The following is a 14,638-nucleotide window of genomic DNA, read 5'->3' on the forward strand; positions in this document are numbered from 1 at the left end:
AAAATTTTGTTCTTGCTGCTGCTGTTGTGTGCTTTTTAATGTTTGTTTGTGTTCACTGCAGGGCTGGCACCAGCTGCCTGTGTCTGAAGAGCTGCTAATGTTTACGAATGAGCCACTGCATACAGTAAGCAAGGCTCAGTGGAAAGCCCAGCAATATGCAATACAGAAAATACTGGTTGATTTTTCTGCTGCTTGTTTCCAGGTTAAATCACTTTGTTCTTCAGCATCCCACCTGTAAAAAAGGGTTTTGAACTCATTAAGCTAGAGGAATATGGTACTGTTCTTTTTTTGGGTGTCTCTTTTCATATGCGTGTTCGCTGCTGTAATACATTGACTTGCTGAAGTACGTGCTGGATATACCTATTTCCCCACAGTTTTTCTACTCACATGAGCCACCTGACACATAGCTGTTTCTGCATATGTAGCCTGCTGAACATCACAAGTATCACTCTTGAGCATGTTAAGACTCAGGCTCATGGGCAGATCTCCCCAGTTTAGCAAGTCATTCCACTGAAGCAGAGCTGTGTTCTCTTTGTCCATACCCATAGCACGTAGCAAACACAAGGCATTGAATTTATTTAAGCTTACAATGCAACAGGGCTAAGTGAAATTTGCATTATTTTGCATTTGCTGTGGCTTCAGAGCTTGTGTACAGACAGCGTCCATGGCTCAGCTGGTGCTTACTGATCTCAAAGTTACGTTGGTAACTTTGACTGTGTCTGCACCCTCAGGCTCATGTGCATTCAGTTCATAAAAAGTACACCCAAGACTATTTGGGGAGCCTTTCTGCAATATGGTTTCATCCTATCTAATGTTTATGCTACCCTGTTTTCCCTATTAGCTCTGTCCTGCCCACTGTGGGACTAGCTAGCTCTTGCATGGGTTGGGAGATACCTGGTATGCAGCGGGGCAATTCCTGTTTTCTTTTCCTAAGTGTAAGAGCGCTTTATGCTCGTATGTCCTGTCACTGGCAGCCTTTGATTCACTATGGTATCTCTCTCCTCATTGTGTCGGTGTCTGTATATGTGTGTGAGGTGGCCCATTGCCTGCGTAGATTACTAGTGCTGCCCTCTTACTGCTGCCCATGCCTATGCAAAGGCTGGTTTGCCTCTTGCTGGGATTCCAGAGAAAAGGAAGCTTGCACGTGCATATCTTCTTCTAAAAACCCTTCTCTTTCTTCTTTCATGTAGTGGCTGCTGTGTAGCAATTGCCTGAAGCAGATCCAAATTAAGACAAAACAATCCAGGATCTTGGATCTTCGTCTCCTTTTACCTCTCAGGGACTGCATGGGCTAAACTCCTTGGATCGCACGTAGAATCAAAACACAGGGAAAACTGGAGCTTGCTTTCTCTGTCTGATCCTCCACATGTCTCCTATGTCTCACTTCATCTCTTGTTACAGCATGGCTTCTTCAAAATATTGAATCAATATTTGCTGGCTTTCCCTCTCACAGTTCATTGCAAGATCTTAGCCAAACCATACCCCTCAAACAACACACAGCTGGGCTCAAAATTTAATAGAACAGGCATCAATCCATTACAATATCATTTATTGTTGCTGCCCAGAGATTTGGGTTCTTCCTACCCCCTGCTAGTTATAATCCTTTCATATTTATCAAAAGAACTGTTTTATTCTGCTATTCTTTAACACCATCTGCATAACAATACTCCTTATAGTCTTCTGATAGTTTCAAATGTGCAGTTTAGGGCAGAATTCAGAGAGTTTTCAGCTTCGTAGCCAGAATCATACCTTGAATGTGCCTAGTAAGAGCTGGTACATACACAGCTGCCAATGCACCTCACATGATGCAGGTTTAAGAGCTGGGGTAAGTTGCCCTGGACTTTGGCTGACTAGCTCCTGCTGTGTTCCTTGTGGGTAATTCTGCCCGAGTATGCTTTTAGGTGACATCATGACAGGGATATTTCCTTGCAAAAGCATATAGGCACCAGCTACAGTAAATGTTGTGGGTTTATCTGTTTAAAAAGCTGCAATTTACAACAATCAGCAGAAGTTCACTGGGAGAGGGAAGAGATCGCATGGAGTGGCAGAGGTGGAAAGAGATACTGACAAGGACATGTTGATACACAGTCAGCAATGGCAGCTCACGTAGCTTGTCCTAGGTCCCTGGGCGCAGGTAAGTTGTTGCAGCCATCAGGTACATGCCTTGGACATATGTCACTGCTGTTGCCCTGGTTGACCCAGCCTAACTGCTCAGGTACCAAGCTGCCAACTTAACCCCAGCCAGGTTTTGCAGTCTGTCCCTCTGCCCCTTGCCTACGTCGGGAGCTGGCTCTCTCTCTGCGTTCTCTTTCCTTGTAGGTGCAGGCAACACTGATGCGTGGAGGCCGGGGACTGCACAGGCACATGAGCTGCACTGTAACATGTGAGCAGCAAGAGTGAGCGGCTGGGTGACGCTGATTAGTCCACCCCTCAATCATCCTCTCTTCCCACTCAGTCTGCCTTCCTAAGCACCCTCTGGGTGGCGGCAGCAGCAGGGTTGGCAAGTGGAAAAAAACAGAAACAGAGAAAGCAGCAAGCAGGGAAGCATTTGCTCAGCAGCAGCATAGCACTCTGAGGGCTGGGAAAGTCTGCCAGGGTGGTACGGTGCAAAGATGCCTGAAATCACAGAGCAGGAAGGATCCTCTTGCTCAGTGCTGCTTGCATGTGAGTCTAACTAACTGAGATGGGTGGAGACGAAGGGTAGAATGAAGGGTACTTCAGCTCTGAGCAGATCCAATATTTTGGCAAAGCTCTAGCTCAAAGCTCTAGCTCTGTGTCACCCCTCACAGTTTTAGCAGACACTGCAGATAGTCCACCTTCAGCCCTGCTATGCTTTCTGAGCGCCATAATATGATAAACAGGACATTAATAATAATTACATTATTAATAATCACCATTAGCAGCATTTTCCACATTGTCAACATAGGTTGAGAGGTCGCTGGAGGTTAATGAAAGAGCCTGACTGGACCCTTTGAAAAAAAACCCCATGTAATTCTTCAATGCAATTCCCTACGGCACGTTAGTTCAAGTCTCCAAGATGTTGAAGTAGTTTGAGCCACAGTTTTTAGCACCATGGCAGAATTACTGAGTGAAGTTCTAGGGTCATTGTTCAAGTAGGTCAGAATAGATGATCTTACAGGCCTTTCCTTACCTTAAAAAACTACTGATCTATGAACAGTTACTCTAGTGAGGTAGGAACTAATCCACTGAGACCTTACAGAGCCATATAAATTCTTTAAGGTAATTTTAATTAAAAAGGTCTCATTTTTTTTTAACCAAAGCAAAGCAAGCACACTCAACTCTGAAGCTGATTTTCTCAGTGAAAAAGCATTGCAGTTATACAGTCCCCTATCCTGGGAAAAGTCAGTGCTCCTTAAGATGAAGACTTGCAAAGACTCCTCTTGTCATGACCGTCTTCCATCTTAATTATAGTTTTCTCTTGTGAAAATACTGTTTTCAGGAAGCTGGTATCCAGAGCACTGTCTGGTTGATTGGACAACATTCTGCACTGCTGCTGGCTGCCGGGTTTTCACGTTTCTTCTTCTGCCCATAGAATCAGAATCACAGAATATCTCAAGTTGGAAGGGACCCATAAGGATCATCAAGTCCAACTCCCCACTCCTCACAGGACTACCTAAAACTAAACCGTATGACTAAGAGCGTTGTGCAGACACTCCTTGAACTCTGACAGGCTTGGTGCCGTGACCGCTTCCCTGGGGAAGTTCCAGTGACCGACCACCCTCTCAGTGAAGAACCTTTTCCTCATGCCCAACCTGAACTTCCCCTGATGCAGCCTCATTCCATTTCCTCATTCCTGTCGCTGGTCACCAGAGAGGGGAGCTCAGCTGCCCCCCATGAGGAAGTTGTAGGCTGTGATGAGGTCACCCCTCAGCCTTCTCTTCTCCAAGCTGAGCAAACCAAGTGACCTCAGCTACTCCTTGTAAGTCTTGCCCTTGAGGCCTTTCACCATCTTGGTCGCCCTCCTCTGGACACACTCTGATAGTTTTATGTCCTTCTTATGTTGAGGCGCCCAAACCTGCACACAATACTCAAGGTGGGGCTGCACCAGTGCAGTGTAGCGTGGGACAGTCACCTCCCTTGACTGGCCGCTATGCTGTGCCTGATGTACCCCAGGACACGACTGGCCCTTTTGGGTGCCAGGGCACACTGTTGACTCATATTCAACTTGCCATCAACCCAAACCCCCAGATCTCTTTCCACAGGGCCGCTCTCCAGCTTCTCATCCTCCAGTTTGTACATATAACCAGGATTACCCTGTTCCAGGTAGAGAATCCTGCACTTGCTCGTGTTAAATTTCATATGGTTGGTGACTGCCCAACTCTCTAGTCTATCCAGATTTCTCTGTAAGTCCTTTCTACCCTCAAGGGAGTCCGCAGCTCCTCCTAGGTTAGTATCATCAGCAAACATACTTAATGTACATTTGATTCCTGCATCCAGATAATTTTTAAAAACATTAAAGAGCACTGGCCCTAAAATCAAGCCCTAGGGAACCCCACTGGTGACTGGCTGCCAGCCTGATGCAACCCCACTTACTAAAACTCTTTGAGCCTGACCCATCAGCCAATTGCTCACCCAATGTATTATGGACTTGTGTAGCTGTGTGCTGGACATTTTGTCCAGCAGGATACTGTGAAAAACAGTATCAAAAGCTTTGCTAAAATAAAAAAAAACCCCACATCTACTGGCTTCCCTTGGTCAACTAGATGGGTGATCTTGTCATAAAAGGAAATTAAGCTGATTAAGCAGGACTTTCCCCTCGTGAACCTGTGCTGGCTATGGCCAATGACCGCATTGTCTCTCAAGTGTTTTTCAGTAACTCCCAAAATAACCCTCTCCATAATTCTACCAGGCACTGATGTGAGACTGACAGGCCTGTAATTATGAGGGTCTTCCTTCTTACCCATCTTGAAAATTGAGACAACATTTGCCAGCTTCCAGACTGGGACCTCTCCAGATTCCCAAGACCATTGAAAAATAATGGAGAGGTCCCACAATAACATTGGCCAGCTCTTTCAGAACCCTGGGATGAACCCCATTGGGCCCCATAGCCTTATGTGCATCCAGCTGGAGCAGCAAGTCTTGAACAAGTTCAGGGTCAGCTGGGATTTTATCATTTCCCCAGTCACAGTCTTCCAACACAGGGCCTGGGGGGTCCCAGGGCCCATCATCAGTGTTGAAGACAGAGGCGACGAAGGCATTAAACTTCTCTGCTTTGCCTACGTCCCTATTTGTGAGGTGACCGACCTCATCAAGTGACAGACCAACGTTATCTCTGATCCTCCTTTTGCTGTTAACATATTTTAAAAAGCCCTTTTGGTTGTCTTTCACAGTGCTGGCCAGCTTGAACTCTAATCAAGTTTTAGCCACATGAATTTTCTCCCTACAGTGGTGAACAGCATCTCTGTCGTCCTCCTGTGTTGCCTGTCCTTGTTTCCAATCTGTGTACACTTTCCTTTTCTGCCTAAGTTCTAGAAGAAGATCCCTGCTCAGCCAAGCTGGCCTTCTGCCCCCCTTGCTTGACTTGAGACACTTTGGAATTGTCTGCTCCTGTACTCTTAAGAGATGGCTCTTAAAAAGTGACTAGCATTCATGGACTCCAATACTTTCAAAAGCAGATTCCCAGGGGACCTTACTAACCAGCTCCTTCAGCAGCCCGAAGTCTGCTTTTCCCCATACAAGAAGATGTTATGCAGTTCTTATTAATGACAGTTATGAAGATAAGCAGCACACTGAATAAGGTAGCTAAGGAAAAAAAATGGGGGCGGAAGGCTTTTCTGGTCATTTCAGTTTCTTATCTATCTAGGCTGAGAGTCTAGCAGCTCAGAACCAAGTCTCACTCCAAAGTAAAGAACATAAATAAACCATTTTATTTTACCTATTTTGTCAGTTAGAGGCAAGTTTGAGCAGAGTGTACGAGGTGCCTGAGAGCTACGTTCCCAAGAATATCTAGGTCAAAATGATTAGCCTGGGCAGAAGCAAAGCTAGCAATCTTTCTTGCTTTGCTTAGTGGTGATGTCCGAGATCCCAGTCCAGGTGCATGAGGTGTTGGCATCTGACAGTCATGAAGTTCACCCTGTAGAAGCTCCTGCTACTGCAGTATGGTATGAGAAACGATCTCTTGAGTAGTGAGCAATAAGCCTTACTGGATACTTCTCAGAACTGAGACCAGGCAGCTGCACAAAAAGCAAAATGAAATGCTATAGTGGAGCCTGGCAAGAGGAATATGGTTGCCTGAATCCGGAATCCTGATTAAGAAACATCCAAGAATTTTCGGTAGTAAAATGATGGCATTGCAGACTACTTTTTTTCTTATGTCTGAATTAGTTTGCTTAGGAGAAAGAAACAGCCTTGAAATTGGACATTAATTTGCATTAAGGTTGCTAACAAAGGGCTCACCATGGCATGCTTTAACATTCAAAGCAAACTGCAAAGCAGATTGGTATCTGTAGTAAGGCACTGACAATCCCTATTAATAGGGGCCTTGCCTTTTTTGCATCAAGAAAGAGAATGGGCAAAGGAGACAAACTCGTGAAGCAAAACACTTTCAAGTGCAGCTAAATATGAATTGCCAGTAATCCAGGCCTTAGAGAGTGTGACCTGAAGAAACCTTGAACTATTCAGTGTGATGCGCTCATTAGGATGCAGCCTGAGAACAGAAGTATTGCAAAATGCTCAGCTATGATGTCTTCCTCTGTCAAGAGCTAGTAAATATAAATGCTACAATAGGTGGTAGGGAAAAGGGGAAAAAGAAGGGGTGATTCTCACGGCAACAGAAATTGCTTCACATGGGACACCACCAAAACAACAGTATTGGGGTTTGCAGTGCAAGACCATGAGATTAATGACACAAGAACAGCAGCTTGAGGACAACAAAGGAAAAATACCGCTGCAGAGGCTCTGGGATACACTGTCCCAGCAGCTTGTGTGAAAGGGTAGGGAGCTGCGAGCGGAAGGCAGGTTACAGGATTGCAGATGGAAAGCCTTACAGACCAGCGAGGGTGCTACCAAAGGTAGCCATTTTCTAGTGCTTTGTCCCTTCCTGCACCAGCCTGGATACAGGTGCCATAACGAGCTGGTGTTAAGAAGCTGTAACTCAGGGGCTAAGAGCACGCTGAAGGAGCCATCCCTTTATTGTGCCTATCCTCTGCGTTACAGGAGCTCTAGCCCAGCTGAAGTGCTCCCAGTCACAAGGGGAAGTAACCTGGCTTTCAGGATGCTCGTTGTTACTGGAGATGCTTGTGCCAGCTCAACCAGAGCTGAGGATGAAACCTCCATCAAAACAAAGAGAAAGCATCTCTCCTGTCTTGCTAGGTACCTAGCACGGCTTCATGCGATTAAACGTGCCCTGCAAGAGGAACAAGAGTGGCTTTATTCTGTTTCTCAGCAGCTCATGAAGAGTCTGAAGTGAAGTGGCGTGCTGGAAACCCCTTCACACCCCTGCCCTTCACTACCACTGTGTCCAGAGGAGCATGAGACCTGCGCTCCCAGAGCACAGACAAAGCTTCAGGCATAGTTGTGACTTTCCTTGGCCCTTAACCAGATGGAGGTATTCTAAGCGGGAATAAAAAGGGATGACTTTTATTTGCTCACCTTTGGAAAACATTTTAAGAGCTACTGTAGTGAATTCCTACCCATTATCTGCATATCAATTATTCATTGTTTTCATTAAGGAAAACCAAGACATGCTACACTCATGTAGATGAAAGAAATATGTAATGTTCTCGCTCTCTCTCCCCCTCTCTCTCCCCCCTCTGCCCCTCACACATTTTCATTTTGAGATTATTTTAAATCCATATATACTTGAATTAGGTAAATGTATGTTTTTTATTAGCAATAAAACTTTAGGGCTTTTTTTCCCCTACTGATTTTTCATAGATCTATGGATCCATAATCATTCACGTCACAGCCTGAGGGAGATGAGGCTGGAACAGGATAATAGCCCTTAAATCCCTTCTCTAAGCACTCAGATCTTCCCTGTCAGCAAGATTAAAACGGTCAACAGCAGTCTTCATGTGTCTATATTCCACACGGAGCTTTCACAACAACTGGAGAGGTGGCTGGCAGGGAGAAAAATGCAGAACCGCTGCTGTGCATGATACTACCGAGATAAAGAGAGAAGGAAACAGGATTGCCAGCCTTTGTAGTGTTGGGAAGGACTGGTGTTAATTCCTTGATCAGGTGAATGCAAAGAAGAGAGAAGAGTAAGGAAAAATAGTATGTTGCAGTTTAACATGCAGCGACAGTTTCCTTTCCTAAAACATAAAGGCAGAGAGAGGGAAGCACCAAATGTCCTCCCGCAGCCCGACAAGGGGAAGGATAATGAAGGCATGCACGTAGACAAGCAGAGTGGCTTTTCTGCTACCGCTCCATTGAACTCCCAGCCCCTACTGCTCCTGGGACCTGAGGGGAATTACAACTATTATGTGGACGATGAAGATGAGGAAGAAGAAGAGAAAGAACAAGGAAAATGGCCAAGCGGAGACACATTTGAGGGAGAAAACAAGCCCTCGTCATCCATTCCTTGTTCCCCTGCCCTTTCCTCTGGAGCCCCAGCCACGGCTTCGACTTCGTCCGTGCTGAACATCAATGTCGGTGGCCAAAGCTACCACCTCACCTACCAGGCAGTGGCCATCTATCCCAAGACCCGCCTGGGCCGCCTGGCTACCTCCACTGACCGTCGCTGTCAGCTGGGCCTGTGTGATGACTATGCTGCCCAGGTAGATGAGTATTTCTTTGACCGGGACCCGGCCGTCTTCCAGCTGGTGTACAACTTCTATGCCTCGGGGGTGCTGCGCGTGCGGGACGAGCTGTGCCCCCGTAGCTTCCTGGAGGAGCTGAGCTACTGGGGCGTGCGGCTCAAATACACACCTCGCTGTTGCCGCATCTGCTTCGAGGAGCGCCGTGACGAGCTGAGCGAGCAGCTGAAGGTCCAGCGCGAGCTGCGCTCCCAGGCAGAGGCTCAGGAGAACGAGCAGCTCTTCCACCACATGCGCTATTATGGTCCCCAGCGCTGGCGCCTCTGGAACCTCATGGAGAAGCCCTTCTCCTCTGTCACGGCCAAGGTGATGGCAGTGGCCTCCAGCTTCTTCGTGCTCATCTCTGTGGTGGCCCTGGCGCTCAACACAGTGGAGGAGATGCAGCAGGTAGACCGGAAAAGCGGGGAGAGTCGGCCTGTCTTGGAGCACATTGAGACCCTGTGCATCGCATTCTTCACACTGGAGTACCTGCTGCGTTTGGTGTCTACCCCAGACCTGCGCCGCTTTGCCAGCAGCGCCCTCAATGCAGTAGACCTCATTGCCATCCTGCCCCTCTACCTGCAGCTGCTCCTCGAATGCTTTGCTGATGACGACCAGCCCCGAGGTCGGGGCTCTCAGCACGAGCACGATATCGAGAAGGTGGGACGGGTGGGCAAGGTGGGACAAGTACTTCGCATCATGCGCCTCATGCGCATCTTCCGCATCCTCAAGCTGGCCCGCCACTCCACAGGGCTGCGTGCCTTTGGCTTTACCTTGCGCCAGTGCTACCAGCAGGTGGGCTGCCTTTTGCTCTTCATTGCCATGGGCATCTTCGCCTTCTCTGCCATGGTCTACACAGTGGAGCACGATGTCTCCAGTACCAACTTCACCAGCATCCCCCATGCTTGGTGGTGGGCTGCCGTAAGTAAACACATCTCACCTTGCTGGGTAGCCAGAGATCCTCTCTCCCTTCCCTCCCCTTCCTTGCTAAAGTCACTGACAGTCTTGAAAACAGCAGGCTCAGATCAGTGAACATCTGCTCTGAATTCTGAGCTTACAGGACATATGCACTCACTCATGCACACACACACATGCACTCATTCACCTCTGTTGTAAGCTTAAATCAAGGCTTAATCAGGCAGACAGTGTTGAAATTCCTGTCTGACCAAATGCGGACAGTACTTGCACTTTTAAAGAAGAAGTGGGCAAAGAGACAGGAAAGAAAAGCATTTCCCCATTTAATCCCAATTTCAGTGTTACCAAAAAAAAAAAAAAAAAAAAAAGGGGGGCAAAAAAAAGCTTCCATCAGGCTAACTGGTTGCAGGTGGATACAGGATTTTCATTCTTGTTCTTTTTGCAGATCTACTGTGACCCATCATACAACTGCAAGATGTTAAGACATAGTTTATTAACTATAGTCTGGTCACTCAAACTTGCAAAGCCAAAGCTGTCCCAGAGCTCTGGCCATTAAAAATGCATTAGGACCAGCAGTTGTTTTACGCAAGAGGTTGTGTTCTGTTCCTTAGGTGGCACATCTAAGACGCATGTCTACACACACACAAAACATTGGCGGTTACTTATACTGTGCCAGACTTGCAGAGGAATAAATACATAAAGAAGCAGAATGGCTCAAGGGGTTGATAATGGGATAAACTGCCTTCTACATGTAGGTCACTGGTTTGAATCCCATATCAGTCAGTACTGAGAGCTGGTTAATGTCACCTTGAATCTTTTTTTGCAACCTCTGCCTGGAAGAGTGTGATTTTAGTCCCATCCCAACCACGTGGAGTGAGGGTAACTCTCTGAGTTTCAGCTGACAAGCCTCAGAAATGAAGACAGAATGACCTTGTTTCTAGAGACTGCCACTGCGTTAGTGCTCTAAAGCATTTGGGCATGTCTCCTTGAGAGGTCTGAACTATCACTGACCTGTACTGTGCTGTGTTATGTGGAGGGGTGTTTTTGAGGCAGCATTTTCTGGGTGGTTGGGTTCACATCTTTCAGGTGCACGAAGATTTTAGCCAGGAACACAGAGCTGTGAGAGTTTAAAGTTCTCCACCTTGCTGAAATGCCTCCTGGCTCTGGCAATGTCCTGGCAGAACTGTTCCAGCATCCCAAACTCAGAATTCACCTCTAGAGGGTTTGGGAAGCAGTTCAGCTCCAGACCTGGATTGCATTAACATCCAAGGAGGGACATACATTCACTTATAGAAGGCTAACCAATACTTTTCAAACTATTGTGAGATCAAAATGATAGTTATACCCTTCAAGGTAAACTGTGAAGACAAAAAAAACCACTTCTGGGTTTATCAAGACTAGCAGACAATGGAGAGGGAGCTCCAGGCTGTAGGTAAATGCTTAACAATAATCTTCATGCACACGTATGGCAGTTTTACAATTATCATTTTTACAGCAATGTTTTGGCAGGGAGGGGGGTGGTTTTATCGAGGGCATTGGGGAGAGGGGGAAGCTGATCCCTGCCTGTGCTTCTGCCTGCAGCATTTCAGAGTTTGAAAACAACAGCTATGTTGTGCTGCAGAAGATGTGCATATCTATAGCAGCCTGGATCAAATCAGAGGTAGCTAGACGTTGCAAGTGCTGAGAGGAGGCAAAGGGCCCATATCTTGGCTGTCCATAACTCTAAGGCTTGTTCTAGTCTGTCATCATGTACATTTCGTTTTGCAGCAGTTGATGCTGGCCTCCATAATCCATGGTTATGGCAGGGCCCCAGGAGCACTTCTGACCCCTGGGACTGGCTATGGGGCTGGCTATGTCCCAGTCACTTCCCTGGGGAAGGAAGCCCATGCAAATGGGCTGGAAAGGAGTCAGAAGATCTTCTCATGCTGGTTGATCAGCATAGGCACTGGATGCACCGAACTGCGTATGGGGCCCACAGAACAGCAACCCAACCCACCCAAGGTCGCTTCTCCTGGCCAGCAGCCCCGGGAGCCCATGGCCTGCACTTCTGGATCAGCGACAGCTGATGAGATGTGGCGGTTTCCCATACATATGTTTGTAGTGATTCAGCACATGGTAGAAAAACTGGCACTACAGACACACGTTGACATTTATATATGCACATGCATATGTACATGTGTTGAATATCCTTTAAGCTGGGGCATGGGGAGGAGGGAAAAACCAGTGAATAAAGGAAAGGACCCTGCAATGTGGCCTTCACAGGTCATCTTTAATTGATATACACGTTATGAAAAAATTCATGCTTCATACATTATTAGAATAAGGATATTAGCCTTATATTTTGTTTTCTGAACATGCAGGACATATGCAAAATCTTTAGGGCTCATTTCTGCAACCTGGTGACACCATAATCATTTAGATACTCCTAAGAAACCTATATGACTATCACTACGTGAAAAAGGCCTGTTTAGCTGAGCAACCGTCTCCAAAAGAGGAGCTGTAGCATGCACATTGCGATTCCAAGGCCTAAACCTCTTTTTAAAGCCTATTCTTCTTTAAGAGTGAAAATTAAGGTATCAGGATCACTCAAATTTCATCAAAATCCAACAGCGTTCATGGTCTCACACACACAGGAGGAGAAGCATCCCTCCCAAACTGTCACAGGCGATGTAGAAGACTATGCCAGTGGAACAGAACCTTATCATAGGATAATGGTTTTGTCCTGGCTGGTAGAGATAAACATCTTGCCTTCATCTCAGTATTTATTTTTGGAGATATTTATCCTGTATTATCATTCAAATCCAGTGACTTAATTTCCATTAAACCAAGTGACTAATCCTTTTTATTCCACAGGAAGCACCAGGTGCATCCTACAAATGTGCTTACCCAGTGCTGTCTCATGTACCCTAATGCTTTCCTCATTTCAAATAACATTTTATTTAGCATGTTAGAGGATGGCAGGCTGCACACCGTGGCCTTCCAAAGGCTTATTTCAGTGCTAAAGCCACAAGGGCATTACAGTGAAAGTCCTACTGCCTGTGGTTTATGTCTGCCAAAGTTTTAGACTACCGTTTCACAGATACACACAGTGTGTTGAGATACTGTGAAAAAAATGAAATAAAATTCATTGGTTGAAAAAGATCCCTTGCACAGACTAGGAACTGCCGATGGCAGAATTTTTACCTGCAAGAAACTGCAAGTTTTACCTGCCAGAGAAAAGTAAGTTACATTTACTAAATATAAAAATTATAAACAATCAAGATGTGTGCAGTGAAAGTATATAAATTAGGAGTTATTTTATGCTGACTGTTGGGGAGTACCTCATTCATATGTAGCAACCCCATAAGCAAACATCCATGAATTTTTGAAACTAAATTTTACAAAGAAAGTATTGCAGTACTTGGTATAGTACTGGGTCCATATAAAACACAGTTCCTTCATACATCCATAGGCTAAAAAGAGAAAATGCTGATGGCTGAAAACAAAAAAGTCTGTGAAAGTAGGGGTAGACAATGTGATGGCAAAATGTACAGATTCATGTAATGCAGATATACTAAATATCATCACTCCCACAAAAAACATTTTGAACAACCCCCAAACTCTTCTTCAAAGGGGAATTCAGCAAAAGTTTCCCACCTGTGTACCTGTCAGCTAAAACAAACAGGAATATTCCCTGCTGGAGGCACACATACACCTTACTTTTGTAACAACAGCTGCCATACAGCTGTGCAGGAAGACCAAACAATTTAGCACTATAAATATATATGTTGTGAGCATACACTGTGAGCAAAAACTTCCAGGCAACAGAGAAAGATCTTTGTTTTTCCACAGCTCCTTGTAGGTATGTAACCATTAAAGGGGATTTTATTTAGCAGCTTCAAAGCCCTGGGTCACTTCTTCTTATAGTGCAAACATTATAAAAATACATTTCACAATTAGCTGAAGCTTTTCATGTGTTTTTCATTAGTTCCTAAAATATATATGACAAAGGTAATAAAAATACAACCCCCAGCATAAGTCCCAAAATGCCAGGTTTTATAAGTACACTGGGTTTAGACACAGGGCATCTGTTCCAAGTGAGATGATGAGGGAGCAGGGCTGCAGTTATCACTGGATTTGTGCGGTCAGGGTGCCACCTCTATCCGCTCACTGCAGCCGAGCAAACCCACCTTCTGGACACCCTGGTGTGGAAATTGTTTGGAAATTCCCTCTGCAGGACAAAGGTTTTAAAAACCCTCCTGAATGCTGTCAAACTGCACTGTTGTCTTTCTTTTCTGCATGACAGGGATTTTTTTTAATTAGGGATTTTTGCATAAGATGGATGGTACAGAAAATAAGGCAGCAGAGAGTGTTTCAGATTTATGACGCAAAGTGCAAAAACGCCAACTTTAAAATTGTCCCTGATCCCTGAACGTGTCTGTTTGTATTCTTCTTCTCAGCTAATAAGCTGAATGTTGGTTTGCCTGTAGGTCAGCATCTCTACAGTGGGATACGGAGACATGTGTCCAGAAACTCACCTTGGCCGCCTGTTTGCTTTCCTCTGCATTGCGTTTGGAATAATCCTGAATGGCATGCCCATCTCCATTCTCTACAACAAATTCTCGGACTATTACAGCAAGCTGAAGGCCTATGAGTACACGGCTCTCAAGAAAGAAAGGGGGAAGGTGGACTTCACACGGAGAGCCATGAAGAAAATATCTGAATGCTGCGGAGAAGGTGCAACCCACCCTTTGTCACAGCACTGATATAGTTTGTGCTTTGGATATTGGGAGGCAACAGAGAAGCTGAAGGAGAAAGAAGACAGACAGATCAGCCAAGCTAACAGAAGATAAACTGAAAAGGCCAAAACTAACAAAAGTCGATGGTGAAATCTGTTTTGAAGGGGGTTGTTTTCAAAAGAAAAAAGGCTCAGATTACAACAACAGATCTTTTGGGGGGCTTTGCTAGGCTGTGAGTGGCACTTAAGT

At 45.7% G+C, this 14,638-nt stretch overlaps 1 protein-coding gene across 1 annotated transcript; it reads left to right on the forward strand.

Annotated features, from left to right (window-relative positions):
- Nucleotides 1-8,237: 8,237 nt before the first annotated feature.
- KCNV2 (potassium voltage-gated channel modifier subfamily V member 2) lies at nt 8,238-14,547 on the forward strand. Its single transcript, XM_075526926.1, has 2 exons — nt 8,238-9,677; nt 14,141-14,547. Exons 1-2 carry the CDS (start codon nt 8,238-8,240, stop codon nt 14,414-14,416), a joined length of 1,716 nt encoding a protein of 571 aa, XP_075383041.1. The 3' UTR covers nt 14,417-14,547.
- The last annotated feature ends 91 nt before the right edge of the window (nt 14,548-14,638 follow it).

The sequence above is a fragment of the Mycteria americana genome, chromosome Z (genome assembly GCF_035582795.1).
Source record: "Mycteria americana isolate JAX WOST 10 ecotype Jacksonville Zoo and Gardens chromosome Z, USCA_MyAme_1.0, whole genome shotgun sequence".
In the NCBI taxonomy this organism is placed as follows: Eukaryota; Metazoa; Chordata; class Aves; order Ciconiiformes; family Ciconiidae; genus Mycteria; species Mycteria americana.

Coding starts and splice junctions, on each gene's coding strand:
- KCNV2 (XM_075526926.1), top strand. CDS start 8,238: ATGTTGCAGTTTAACATGCAGCGACAGTTTCCTTTCCTAAAACATAAA. Junction 9,678..14,140: donor ATGCTTGGTGGTGGGCTGCC/GTAAGTAAACAC, acceptor GTTTGCCTGTAG/GTCAGCATCTCTACAGTGGG.